The sequence below is a fragment of the Ostrinia furnacalis genome, unplaced genomic scaffold (genome assembly GCF_004193835.3).
Source record: "Ostrinia furnacalis isolate ACB-3 unplaced genomic scaffold, ASM419383v2 OfSCF3085, whole genome shotgun sequence".
Taxonomy (NCBI): domain Eukaryota; kingdom Metazoa; phylum Arthropoda; class Insecta; order Lepidoptera; family Crambidae; genus Ostrinia; species Ostrinia furnacalis.
Genome location: NW_021133324.1, coordinates 719,421 through 733,842, shown reverse-complemented (window position 1 = coordinate 733,842; position 14,422 = coordinate 719,421). Strand labels below are relative to the sequence as shown.

Below are 14,422 nucleotides of genomic sequence, written 5' to 3'. Positions count from 1 at the left end.
GATTTCGGAGTAATGGACTAATCATTTTGTAAAAAATATAAAGGAAAACTTCATAGTAAATGAGGATTGAGGTCGGAGTACGAAATAAGCTCTGTTTCTTCGCGGGTAAAGCGTTTGAGAAAATATAACAAAAAAAAACAATGTAGGTACATAATACGAGTAAATGAGATTATTGATTATTTGATTGTCTCTACAAAAAAGTGCATGTCGCCAGTATAATACAAACGACTGCTGCTACTAAGTATAATATTATGTAATGTATTGTAATTAATGTAATGTATGCATTCTATGTATTTATTTTGGTTATCATGCTTGATGAAACCAATGATACAATCACTTTTTTGGACGTCAAAGAAAAAGCCTGATGGTAACTAAAAATATTATTTATTTGTTAAATTCTCAAAGGCCTACAGTACTTTAAAAACTCGATTAAACTAAATATTTAAGGTAAATAAGTGCGGAATAGTAATCATAAAGTATTTTTTGTTGTTTATTAACTTTTTAATGCAAAAAATATTAAATTTCGTATTTAAGGTAAAAAGGTTTGAAGAATATAAAAACCTTTGATGGTAAAAAGTAACCTTACCGACAGGAAAATAATATTTACATTTTTTCATATTGTTTAGATCTGTAGACATGGCAATGTGAAAGGTTATTGTCCTTTTGAATGAAATGTTTAATTGTAATTAATTTTAAAAGCGAATTCTAATTAATCATTGCTAAGTATGCTAATTAATATAATGTTAATTAACTTATTCGTGAGATAAGATTGTCTCAACTAGTGCCCTCATAACCTAGCTCATTATAAATAAAACTTAGAATGACGACTAATTGCAATTATTGTTACTGTCTTATGAACTAAATAAATTAGGTATCTTTCTTTGTACTCGTAATTGACGCGACGATTTGAGATGACATACCTACACTAGTTTTCACGTTCGGTAAGATAGTTTCGGAAAAATGCTCTAAGTTCATATCTTTTACAGATTATGATAATAATATGGTGGCATGGTGGCATGTTTATTAGATTCACGTATTTTAAGATTTCCTTTCATTCGATTTATCAAGTTTGTTAGAGAGATTTCATCCTTAACGATTGATGCAATAAAAATACAGGGTGTAATTTTTAATAGATTTTAGTTGGTTTGATTCTAGGGTGAGCAAATTTTTGGAAATATTTGAATGCAATTTTATTTAAATAAAGGGATGTTTTTTCTTTAGGTAATATTTTCTAACTACAGTAAGTAGGTATTAAGAGTACTTTCCCTCCAAGTGGCATTACAGAATTCCAACCTGTATGTATAAGACTTAATGTTCACTATTTATTTTGCACTCAACGGAATTTGAACCCACAACGGAAGCTGACGTTGTGATGAGTCAAGTGGCCGTCAAACATCCTCAATGTATAAGCTTTATTAAATTCATCTTTTATCTTTTACTAGCTGACCCGGCGAACTTTGTTCCGCCTTAATGGCAATCAATAACGGGATAAAAAGTATCCTATGTCCTTTTCCTGGCTCTAAACTACCTTCCTGACAATTTTCAGCTAAATCGGTTCAGCCGTTCTTGAGTTATAAGTGGAGTAACTAACACGACTTTCTTTTATATAATAGAAGAGATAAGATATAAGATGTCAGCGACTCAGGGTAATGAATAGAATCAAATAAAATGAAACTGATCTGCGGAATGCTGAAGTTATGACAATAACCCCTGGGTCACACACATTGCGAGAACATTCGGGCAACAATAGAGCGAAGGCTTGTTTGTGTGTGACTTAGCAAAATACCACCAAAGTTTAAGGGAATACTTGGCTACACACATGGCCATGGCGTGAATCGTCGGATTATCGCCATGTGTGTGGCCCAGGGGTAATAAAATTAATATTAACATTACTCTCACATAAACTAACAACTTAGTGAAACCATTTTAACGTGTTCACAATTGTACTGAGCTGATGTAATTAGTACTCTACAATGATCGTAGTGGACAAGCTTGGGCAAGTAATGAATAAAACTAAGATCTAATCTTGTAGTGTTTGTTGACTCCATCCATTGTTGATTCTATGCATTTATGTTGATTTGTCGGAGCTATTTACTTTTGTACCATTTTTGTTTTGATTGACACAATCGTGATAGATTCAATTTTGCAATCCCTTCACGTTTCGTAGTTTTGGACAAAAAAATGTAGAGCATAGCAATTTCAGTATTAAAACTGTCACAAAGATGCAGTTAACGCCCGTAGGTATTCACAAAGGATGCTTGCTTAAGTGAAGCAGCAAATCGAATGCACAGCGTTGAATAGAGCTCTGTGATTGGTTCGTGTTTCACCCTGTGCGTCCACGCGCACTGTGAGACCTCATAGTAATGTTTATGAATACGGGCGTAAAAGTTAAAGCAAAGCAACACGAAATTGAATTTGTCACTAATCATACTCGTACATTGACTAGGCTCTACAGAATAATTACTGCAATAGATTTCAATTCGATAAAGTTGTAGAGAAGCCATCATGACATTGAAACAATCACTAAAGGCTGATTTTTTTTTTTATTATTTACATGTATTAAGCAGTTAAATTTTAACTTAATTTTAAGTGATTGATTGCATGTAAACAGAATTTAGTAGCAACTTGCAACTTAACTTTCAACTTGTGTTTGCAATTTAATCTCTTAAAATTAAGTTAAAAATTAGTTACCAACTTAATACGTGTAAACCAACCTTGACGTGACATTATCCAGACTCGAGACAACAGTGCCTTGTGATTAGACTCGGCACACTGTGACTATCTTAATTATAATTTCGATTTAGAGCACTATAATTAGTACTCATTATTATACTATGGCGATTTAGGGACTACACATCTAACAGAGAACGGGCAGCAGCGCTCTCTGAAAAACATTAATCTTCTAAACTGCGATCTCCAACCCGCCTGCCAAGCTTGGGGATTATGGCAAAACTATAGTGGAGGAGGCTCATAGTCAAGCAGTGGACTGTAAAGGGCTGTTGATGTTGATGACGATGATGATGATTATACTATGGCACTAATTTCTACTCGGCTACTTTTCTCTGCAAAATGTTTCAGGGACGCTGCGTAGAGATCACATGATTTAATCTATTAATGATTGTCTGCGACAATGTTACATTCTTAATGGATTTTTGTTCGATAATAATCTAGCTAAGATTGTAAAAAACAAAATGAAGCGATCGATTGTGATTTCGTATAAAGAGTCAAATTAGGCACTGTTACCACATACTGGCATGACAGTGTTGAGTTTCTTTATAAGCTTGACACGCACAAAACAACACAGATAACAATAATTCTGTTTGGCGCCAAATTACTTTTCACGATATTTTTGCAAACTTTTGTTTTTCACGACAAGAAAAACAAATGCAGAAAACCGGTGACAAGCAGTTTATTGTGCTGAAGCTTAATTGAGTTGCATAAGTGTTCATCAGTATCTAATACGATTTGCATTCTATTTGCATGAGTAACATAACACAGAGGGAAGCCTTACCCTCGACCGCCTTTGTATGGGGTCGTCGCCTGGAATCGTCAGAAAATTGCCGCTCATTTTCACTGTTAAAAATCCACAAACACAAAACGTCAAACTTCAAGAACGGAATTCGTTATAAATAGAGCGCGAGAGTTGGCGAACGTGCGTACGCGACGGCGGTCAGTTCCCAAGTGGTGCATTATTTTATGAATGAGTGACGTCTTTAAATAGCATCCCCACCACATGTAACTATAACGTAAGCGATGGTATGTTGGACGTCTACGTTCCAATACGATTGTTACCTAAATAGACCGCATCGAAATCAGCTGCTTCCGAAAAATCTGAATCAGTTTCTTGGGAGAACTGTAAGCACGAATATTAGAGGCGTTTCAGTTGAAATCCTGTTGTTGTTGAATGAGAATTTGTTGACATTTTATTTTATTTGTAGATACTCCATCATGTTTAAGATATTTGCTAGCTAGAGAAAAGTTTTGTCTCTTGAAACGTTCAGTTATGTAAATAGAAAAGGGGAAAATAATAGAGCTATAAAAACAACCAATAATGAAACAAAACAAAATATATTTGAAATACGGATATTTATTTATTTTTTCATAAAAATTCTAAATTCAATAATGTGTTAAACATGTAACATTTACATATATGCATTTATACAAAGATATAATGCAATGTTTAGTGATTTTAATACTAAAATTGGAGCGTAACAGACTCATGATGCCAATGCATGTGTGACGTCACATTTTACACTTACAAAATAATATTTACCAAGTATTGTCAAATGGTAAGGTTATGTGTCAACACGATTTGTCATTTTGATGAGACGATGATTTTTATGTGCGCTTCAATTTTAAACTAACTCGAATCGTAATACCTTCATAAACGTGGCATAACTTAGCAACGCGTACACGTACTTGTAAAATTAATATACATCCAAATTAATACTGATTTGTTTATGTAGATATCACACGATCCCATCAAAACTTTAGCATCCCTTTCACAATACGATGGAAGTACGATTTGTAAGTAGGTATTTACAAATGGATGATCAAATGCGAGCTCATTAACGTCATTAACTATTTTTGACAATTTTGCTGACAATTGGATAGATAAATTAAAACATATCAATTTTATCAAAACTGATGCTAGTTATATTTTTGCTACTTTTAACAAATAACACTCCATTCAATGCATTAATGCCCGATTAAATAGTATAGTTAATTTGCGTTTATATAATTTTATTTCAATGGACAAAGAATGTAATATATCTAATTCAAATTTTTAAACTATTACAAATGCGATAATAGATTGAAAACGTTAATACATTGAATAGAATACTACACAAATTTTGTAACAGAAAACTACTTTTATTTCATTTAAGTGGCAATTTTTCTATAACTCTATTTTACATAGATTCAGTCGACTCAGAAATATAACATAAAAAAGTTTTCATTAGTAAAGATGAGTAAATATATAATTATAATAATATTATTGAGATTTGGACTAGACAAACCACATTCTCTATCTACAGATATGTAATCCATGATAAATGCTAATATATAGAAAATCTAACTCCCGTGTCTGTAGTGATGTGCTCCGCTACACATCGCGTATATTTTCATTACCACGAAAACTGTTTTTACTTTGTGCCATTTATTTTGCACGCAAATGAATTTTTTAGATCAAATACATACTGGGACTGGCAATTCGTAGAAATATGCACTATTTTAGTAAGTTTATTATCAACAAATGATTATTAAAAGATTTTATAAGTTAAAAGTCGCAATTAATTTTAAATATCAAAGTCGTTGTGGAAATGAAAATATACACACTAAAATTTATGTGATGCTTCAAACTGTGTTTTGATTTGGACTGTGATAGTTTAAAGTTTTTATTTTTATTAATTTATTTGATATCAATTTTGCTCTTTTAAATCAACAATTATTATTGTTTTATTTAATTATAGCCTTAACAAATAAGTTTTGAGCACTGATAGTTATAGTACAGTCTCGGTAAACAAATATAAAACGATCCAAGTATTGAGTTAGGTACACAACGTGTAAGGTTAACGAGTAAAATATTAAAATTTATTTAATTTAAAATGTCAGTGCCCTGATAATAACTTCAAAAAATAAAATATTAAAAAGGTACGAATACAATAATAAAAACAGTTAACATCTGATCCATGAATTTATCAGCTAAAACAGTATTACATAAATATTCACGACAGTTAATGATGTAAGTACCTCATTTTATAACAATATCACAATTTTCAATAATATACAATAAAAGACATAGGAGATTTTGATTACATGTTAAACAGGCCAAGCATATTAAAAGTAAGAGCAAAGATGTGATATACATATTTAACATTTTTGTTGTTATTTACAAGTCAGTAAAATACTGAAACAATATGGACCACATTGTACATTGTAGATCACACAAAACGGGACAAAAAAAGAGAGCTTTTAAATATAAAAGATGACAAGACCGTACACGTTATTAGAAATCATAGCTATACCTATATTAATTCCATTTTAGAACACTCATCACCTAACGAACATGCTTTACGTACTTCGCATTAATCCTATACACCACGCAGTAACAAAGGAAAAAATCACGCGCCATTCCAGAATGTAGTAACACTCAATAGACCCTTAACAACATTATACTCCGACTAACTCGACGAGAAGCAAGGATACAAACGAACATAGGAAATAATTTACATAAGGCCATAATATTATTTACTGTACACGCATAACGAGTAGATGATTAATTAGATAAATAATGTTGCATTATAATAAGGGTTATGGATTTATGCATCCGTATTTACGTTTGGTCCATATAAATATTACAATAATCGTGTTTTCGATACGTCCGACTCTTTAGGCGTTCAGCGCGCTTGCAAAAACGTAAACCGCGTCCGTGTAATACAAAAACTCCTATGAAACCAAAAATAAAATTTCATTATAAAACCACGCATTAGAATAAAACTCGTATACAAAATCTAAGGAATACAAAATTTTAATTATTTGGAGAGCGAATTCCTTGCACGCAAGTGTAGCCCGCTACGTGTTGTACTCGTGACGTAATCTAACAAACGAATCAGTCTTTCTAAAGAAGACGTGTGCGATTGGTTTCACAGAAGTAGATTAAAATAATCGTGTGCCGCGCTGAAGTCCTAAACGGTGTGGACGCCGCGACGCCCGCGGCCGCCTACGGTCAGTCTTTTCTGCTAATGTTTACGAAATTTGTGCAAAATATTCTACTATCCGCGTAACTTAACACAGTAATTTACTATTTACAAACGCCATCGACGAGGTACGAAATTAAATAGAGCACTGACCGGGTACCGCCGGAGCGTCGGAGTTGGATCTCCTCCGCGAGATACGTCACAGGGCTTGATTCCTCCCTTGGGGGTCCGGGGGTCCGGAGGTCCGGGGGTCCGGGGGTCCGGGTTTCCGGGGGTCCGGGGGTCCGGGTGTCCGGGGGTCCGGGGGTCCGGGGGTCCAGGGTTCCAGGGGTCCAGGGGGCCGTTTCAGGCCGTGGAGCGGGCGTGGGTGGCACGGGGTCCGGGGTCCCGGGGGTCTCACGAGGGGCCCTGGCCCGCGGGCGCTTCGGTCCTCATCTCCGACTTGAGCTTGACGAACTCGCGGGCCACCTCGTCGCTGTGCCGTTGCGAGAGTATCCGAAGGATGGTCCATCCCGTCTCGTCCATCTTGACCCGGGTGCCGAGTGGTAGCCAACACGCGCATGTGCCCTGTACATATAAATGGACATAATTTAATATTCAAGAGTTGTCGAATTCTATCAGAAAACTCATAGGCTGAGTTGCACCACCTAACTTTGACCGTAATTATAACGATAACCGGTGTTTTTTGTATGGAGTTTGACAGATTTTTGACGTTTATGAAAGTTAAAGTTAAGATGGTGCAACCCAGCCTTAGTTAGAGAAAGTAACAGTAACAACCACATGAATAATAAGAAGATAGAGTCAGTCTTTGGACGTGAAGTACGAGTCTCCCACGCACGTTGCAGAGTGACACTAGCTGTAATAATATCTAAACTAAACTATTTTTCCTGCATAACCCGAAGGTAAACTGGATGAGAATGCCTTATGGCATTAAGTTCGCCTAATGTCAATATTTTGGCATTGAATTATAAATAAATAAATATCTCTGTATAAGGAAGCCGCTAAATGAACCCCATTGAGGAGTCGTATCGGTCAGTCCCGTATAGCATGGAACGCAAGTCAACTTGGTATTTGCTAGGACCCGTGGCGTCGTCTCCTAAGTAACGGAGGCAACACCTCAGGTATTTTCAAGATTTTAGTGGGAAAACCTGTGAAGTGAAATAACCTGCCATCCCCCATAGATTAAGAGCTAGTGAACGCCAGACCTACGTCATTTTACAAAAGCTGAAAGTTTGTCAGCGTATGCTCCCAATATAGAATATAATGTTGCTGAATTATGAAGTTTGGGTCATCGTGGCTTTGGGAGCTACCCTAAAAAAACTGTTGGAACTGTCAAAACTGTCTGGCTGTTGGGGAAAATACTTCTAATTATTGTCAAAATATTATACATAAAAACAGATTTAATGGTGGATTTACTACGTACCTGCTCAGCGATATCAGCCAGCCGCATAACTGCCACGCCTACAAGCCGGTCCTCGCGCGCGAAGCAGTAGTCCCGTACGCACACATGCAGTTCAAACAGCTCCAGCTGTTCTGTCGCGCTCACCATGCTGGAAAGGAAATCGTATTTCGTCAGTAAACATCGTTATATACGCTCGGAGTTTCCCTGCGTGATCGAATCAGAAATGAGGAGATCCGCAGGAGAACCAAAGTAACCGACATAGCTCACAGAATTGCTAAAATCAAGTGGCAGTGGGCGGGGCACATAGCTCGTAGAGACGATGGCCGTTGGGGCAGGAAAGTTCTCGAGTGGCGACCACGGGCTGGAAGACGTAGCGTGGGCAGGCCTCCTACTAGGTGGACCGACGATCTGGTAAAGGTCGCGGGAAGAGCCTGGATGCGGGCAGCGCAGGACCGTTCATTGTGGAAAACCTTGGGGGAGGCCTTTGTCCAGCAGTGGACGTCATTTGGCTGAAATAAACGAAACATCGTTAATATCCCTCGAAAAATCTACACCCCCACTATAAAACCAGACGAATTTTAGCCGTTGATATCGGCATAGCAGAAACCTCACTCTTTCCGAGGATGTCGTAAAAGGCGGCTAAGGGAGAAACATGCAAACGTCAGGCCGCCCGGCCCCAATTTGTCTAACAGGGGTGGTAAAGGTCAAATTCTCCATTTGTAACTGGTAAATTATTGTCGTCCTCTGGTAGTGGAAACTGAATGATGATGATGATGTCGAGATGTTATTTTGCAATCGCTGGTAGAGACCTGTCAATATCTTAGCTACAAGTTGCTGAAGAAAAATGTACAAAAAAGACAACACTATAATAATAAATGCAATTTTTCATCGAAAATGCCTGATGAATAATAAAAAGCTCGTGCGGTCGCATAAGGATGATATGATACGGACACGTACCTTCCTGATACTTTTTTCCCCTGTGCCTTGCATTGAGCGACAGAACATCAAATGAACACTACATTGTAGCATCGTAAGTCGTCGTAATAATTTTACTATTTTTCAAACCAACCCGCAGACTGTACACATTCCTCAATGAAAAGCTAATAATAAACTCACAAGTGGAAAGTCTCATTGAACTTGGGGCTCCAGTTGTTGCTCTTGGACTTGGTGGCGAACTTCCTCTTCTTGTCGGCGAGGTGGGGCCCGATGAGGTTGACCTCGATGAATGGACGGAACATATCGCTTGCTATCACCTAAACCAAATTGAGCAGAGAAATCTGCCCCCAATGGGAATCGAACCCGAGACCTCTGAATTTACAGCAGGTGGTCTTACCTCTAGACCACAGAGATGGTTAAAAATGGTCAATTTCCAAATCAACCAATCCGAATACAAAAATCTGCCTCCACTGGGAATCGACCCGGAACCTCTGAGTCTGAAGCAGACTTACGTAGACCTCAGAGGCGGTTAAAAATTTTCCAAGCCAATACTTACAGTAATAATAAACTCGACTGTACAAGTAGTCGTAGGTACATTCTTTAGTAACGATATAAAGCTATTAATAAACTCACAAGTGGAAAGTCTCATTGAACTTGGGGCTCCAGTTGTTGCTTTTAGACTTGGTGGCGAACTTCCTCTTCTTGTCGGCGAGGTGGGGCCCGATGAGGTTGACCTCGATGAATGGAAGGAACATGCCGCTCGCTATCATCCAAACCAAATAGAGCAGAGAAATCTGCCCCCAATGGGAATCGATCCCGGGACCTCTGAATCTACAGCAGGTGGTCTTACCTCTAGACCACAGAGGTGGTTAAAAATGGTCAATTTCCAAATCAACCAAACCGAATACAAAAATCTGCCCCTATTTTGAATCGACTCGGAACCTCTGAGTTTGAAGCAGGTAGACTTACGTAGACTAATGAGGCTATTAAAAATTTACTATTTTCCAAGCCAATACCTGCTTACACTCTACTAAACCCGACTATACAAAAAACACAACCCTCCTTCTGGAGCAGTAGGGTTAATAGTCGTACATTCTTTAGTAACGAATAAAGCTATTAATAAACTCACAAGTGGAAAGTCTCATTGAACTTGGGGCTCCAGTTGTTGCTCTTGGACTTTATGGCGAACTTCCTCTTCTTGTCGGCGAGGTGGGGCCCGATGAGGTTGACCTCGATGAATGGACGGAACATGCCGCTCGCTATCACCCAAATAAAACAGAACAGAAAAATCTGCCCCTACTAGGAATCGAACCCGGGACCTCTGAATCTACAACAGGTGGTCTTACCTCTAGACCACAGAGGTGGTTAAAAATGGTCAATTTCCAAATCAACCAAACCGAATACAAAAATCTGCCCCTATTTTGAATCGACTCGGAACCTCTGAGTTTGAAGCAGGTAGACTTACGTAGACTAATGAGGCTATTAAAAATTTACTATTTTCCAAGCCAATACCTGCTTACACTCTACTAAACCCGACTATACAAAAACATAACTCTTCTGGAGCAGTAGGGTAAATAGTTGTACATTCTTTAGTAACGATATAATGCTAATAATAAACTCACAAGTGGAAAGTCTCATTGAACTTGGGGCTCCAGTTGTTGCTCTTGGACTTGGTGGCGAACTTCCTCTTCTTGTCGGCGAGGTGGGGCCCGATGAGGTTGACCTCGATGAATGGACGGAACATGCCGCTCGCTATCACCCACTTGAGGTCGTTGGCGGCTACCACTGGAATTAGAATAGATAAGAGTTAAAACAAACTCGAATTATTTATGTGAGGTTTTTTCAGAGCACTTGAATCTGTCTGTAAACGTGGCGAATAAAATCCAAACGTCAAGAGTAGGCGATGAGAGTAATGAAAGTGGGATTCTTCGGATGAAATCTTTTAAACATCTTGAGTTACTGCCCTAAAGAAAGAAGAGCAAGAAGAGCAGTCGCCCGGCAAGCGGAAGGTCATGGGTTCAATTCCCGCCTTAGGCAGTTCGATTTTTTCAAGTTATTTATAATGCCCTAAAGACAGTTTCTGCATACAATAAATATTACGTCTACTAAAGCCCGGTCTGTGAGCACGTAGAATTTTGTCCAATGACCCCTAACTAACCATCTTTATCGCTCGCGCGTTTGCTAAAGTGTACCTTGAAAACAAAACATAATAAGGAATACTGATACTCATCAAAGCTAACTCTTACTTATCTCACCTAAAAAATTCAGTCTGTGAGTAAAATCACACACATAAAGACAGTGTAATTATGATAAAGTGAAAAACCTTTGACGGTGATTTTGTGTTCGCCGGTGCCAGGATGCGTAAACAGGTCCACTTGCAGCGACACTTCACCGACGCTACCTTCTTCCGCTACTGCTGCATCTGTTGGTAACAATTTCATAAGTAGGTAATCACACTTTGAAGTAAGTGGGTTAGTTTCTTTTTGAAGGTAAAGAACATAGGAACTTAATTATTATGGTCTGGAATTGCCTGAGAGTAAAAACTAAAAATCAATGATCATGCTGCTTAGTTCAAAATTAGTTCCTTGTAACGGGACTATTCCCACCTTTCGTTCCCACCGCTGCAACTTCTGTGTGGCCAGGATAATAAAAACTTGACCACCAATAAAAACCAAACCAGTGAAGATTCAGTTTGTCTCGGTAAAACTGTCATTGGATCCGCAACAAAATTAATCAGAAGAACATAGGAGGAGTTCGAAGTTAAGGTTCGACTTCCTTATCAAAGATTGTCAGCCACCCTGTCCACCACAAACGTCCGGATCAGCGTGTCATTGGTTTTCGTGTACAAACTCAGCGAATATCTCAAGGACTGCAGTTCTGGATTCTTCTTCAGGAAGGTTTTCTTCAGACCGTTTCCATCCACGTGGAACTACAGCTTGATGATTTTCAAGTATTCATTTTTGTTGTTGATCTTACCTTGATTCTGCTGACTGGTCACAAACGTCCTGATCAGCGTGTCAGTGGTCTGAGTATACAAGCTGAGCGCGTATCTCAATGATTGCAGTTCTGGACTCTTCTCTAGGAAGGTCTTCTTCAGACCGTTTCCACCCGCGTGGAAGTACAACTTGATGGTATCCAGCGCTGCGTCTAAGACTGCACACTGCTTGGGTGTTAAACTCTTCTCTGCTGATAGATGCTGGAAGAAAAACGTTGATTTCAGTAAGATATCATGAAAGGTATTACACTTACAGAAGGACAATAAGGTTCTGGTCATATTTTACAACCCACGCGATAAAAAGGAAGGAGGAAAAGAAGAGAAGGAACCGAATAATTTAAGAAAAATATGGAAGAGAAAAAAAATCATTGATCATTTATTTGATACTTGACCGGACTTTTTTAACATTGACCGGGCTATTTACCAGTGACAGCAGAGTTAGATAGATGCCTTTATACTTTTGGGAAACCTTTATTTTTCCCATCAAGAATAAATAACCAAATGGTAAGCTTTTGTAAGATTAAACCATCAACCTTATTTAAAGAGTAGTCTCATACATTTTGATTGATGACATCAAGAGTTAAATCTCAATTCTTACAACTCCATTATAAAAGGACTAGCTGACCCGACGTACTTCGTAATGTCCATAAAAATTGTGTAGGATTCTAATGATGAAAGATTTTTTCAAATCGGTTCCCTAGTTTCTGAGCCTATTTAATACAAATAAACAATCAAATCTTTCCTCTTTATACAATTAGTGAAATGACAAGTGATTCCTTACCTCTTTCGAGATGTCCATGACGCCTGACAACGCGTGTTTGACGTCTTGCTTACCCACGGTGCTCTTGAACAGCTGCGTCATATCCTCGATCTTCGCGTTCGCTGCTAAGTTCTTTGCGTTGTTCGTCAAGTTCTTCAACATCATCTGCGGAAAACAGTGCATTTTAGTATTTTCTGTTGAGTTTAACACTCGTATTCACAAACGATGCTTGCTTAATGTGAAGCAGCAAATCGAACGCACAGCTTTAAATAGAGCTCTGTGGTTGGTTTGTGTGTGACCCTGTGCGTCCACGCGCACTGTGAGACCTCATAGTAATGTTTTATTAATTATTTTAAAGACTAAAACTTTTTTCTTATCTCTGACATGTGTTTTGTGTACGCCAATATTATTATTATGTTTATGTATCTAGGTGTATGTCTATTATATTAATATGTATTCTTATGTTATTTATTTTATCTAATGCTATGTAAGTATATTAATTAAACGTCTTATTTATTGCACCGCCTTAGTCTCTCTACTCGACCTGTGGATGACTGGCAGATAATGCCACCTGGCATTAAGTCCGCCACTGTACAATTGTATGTGCAAAAGTGTAAATAAATAAATAAATAAATGTTTATGAATACGGGCGTTAGTTTCGTATGGCGTCATTCATTGACGTCTACGATTGGATTGTCTTGGAGAATTCAAGTACCTATTTTAGAATCATTTAAAAAGTTTTCTGTGGCTTCATCATAAATTAAAACAAAAATATTCATCTGAATAAACTAGGTAAGTTTATACAGGCTTTGACACTAATCACCATAACCATGATTTGTATTGCCTATTTCAACACGATTTTAAATGAGTCACGGAGACACAATTTTATTATCTGTTACATTGTTATATTGACCCTTAACCAGGTTTCCAACCGTATCTTCACAGCAAAAAGTTCAAATTGATGTGGGCTCTGTACCAAAGCCTGGTTTTAAGGGTTAAAGCAAAAACATTATTTACTAACCGTTTTGTCAGTCATAGGCGGCAGTACAACAGTCTTCTCTAGAATCTTCATCACAATCTTCCACAATTCCTTGAGCAGTCGCTTGAGAACAGTCTTTTCGCAGGACTCGGCGTACATTGTTAGGGAACCATCCTAGAAAAGAAAAGTAGGTTTTTTAGTCCAGCCACTACTATCTGATGGATCCATCGAGCAGATTCTAATGATTTGAGTAGACTACGTCTACGTAGTCTCTATTTCAGATTCGTTAGCCTTCGTCGATCCTCCAATTATTATACTAGGAGAATTTTTTTTTTGGGTAGTACGAGTAGAAGCTGGTTTGCAGTGTGTTTCTGGTAGAAGGGTAGACTCCCAATCTTCCCGTGAATTTTATTAAAGGCTACCAAGGAATAAATAAATATGTGAGCATTAAGCCACCTTAACCCGTCTGATCATCGTGAAGAGTGTAGCCAAAAACCATTTGCATCTGCTAAATTATAGACCCGTGTAGCACGAGTCTCAAAAGTGCAATACTGACTAAATGACCATGCATGGCAACTTGTCGTCATGCTGCCCCCCTAGACAAAACGCACTTTCTGATCGAATAGAAAATCGAATCCGTCAAAAGTCCATA

The 14,422-nt window shown here is 37.9% G+C and overlaps 2 protein-coding genes across 2 annotated transcripts in view; both read right to left on the bottom strand.

Annotated features, from left to right (window-relative positions):
- LOC114357239 (actin-binding Rho-activating protein) overlaps positions 1-3,696 on the bottom strand; it is a 48,161-nt gene extending 44,465 nt beyond the window's left edge. Inside the window, exon 1 of the mRNA XM_028310762.1 lies at positions 3,512-3,696. Coding sequence (XP_028166563.1) covers positions 3,512-3,568 — 57 coding nt within the window. The 5' untranslated portion in view covers positions 3,569-3,696. The remainder of the gene's footprint in view (positions 1-3,511) is intronic.
- Positions 3,697-6,970: 3,274 nt separating this feature from the next.
- unc-13 (protein unc13 homolog) overlaps positions 6,971-14,422 on the bottom strand; it is a 64,999-nt gene continuing 57,547 nt past the window's right edge. Inside the window, exons 22-28 of the mRNA XM_028310740.1 lie at positions 13,813-13,944; positions 12,813-12,956; positions 12,013-12,232; positions 11,360-11,458; positions 10,659-10,821; positions 8,122-8,248; positions 6,971-7,265 (exon numbers count right to left, since the gene is read on the bottom strand). Coding sequence (XP_028166541.1) covers positions 7,095-7,265; positions 8,122-8,248; positions 10,659-10,821; positions 11,360-11,458; positions 12,013-12,232; positions 12,813-12,956; positions 13,813-13,944 — 1,056 coding nt within the window. The 3' untranslated portion in view covers positions 6,971-7,094. The remainder of the gene's footprint in view (positions 7,266-8,121; positions 8,249-10,658; positions 10,822-11,359; positions 11,459-12,012; positions 12,233-12,812; positions 12,957-13,812; positions 13,945-14,422) is intronic.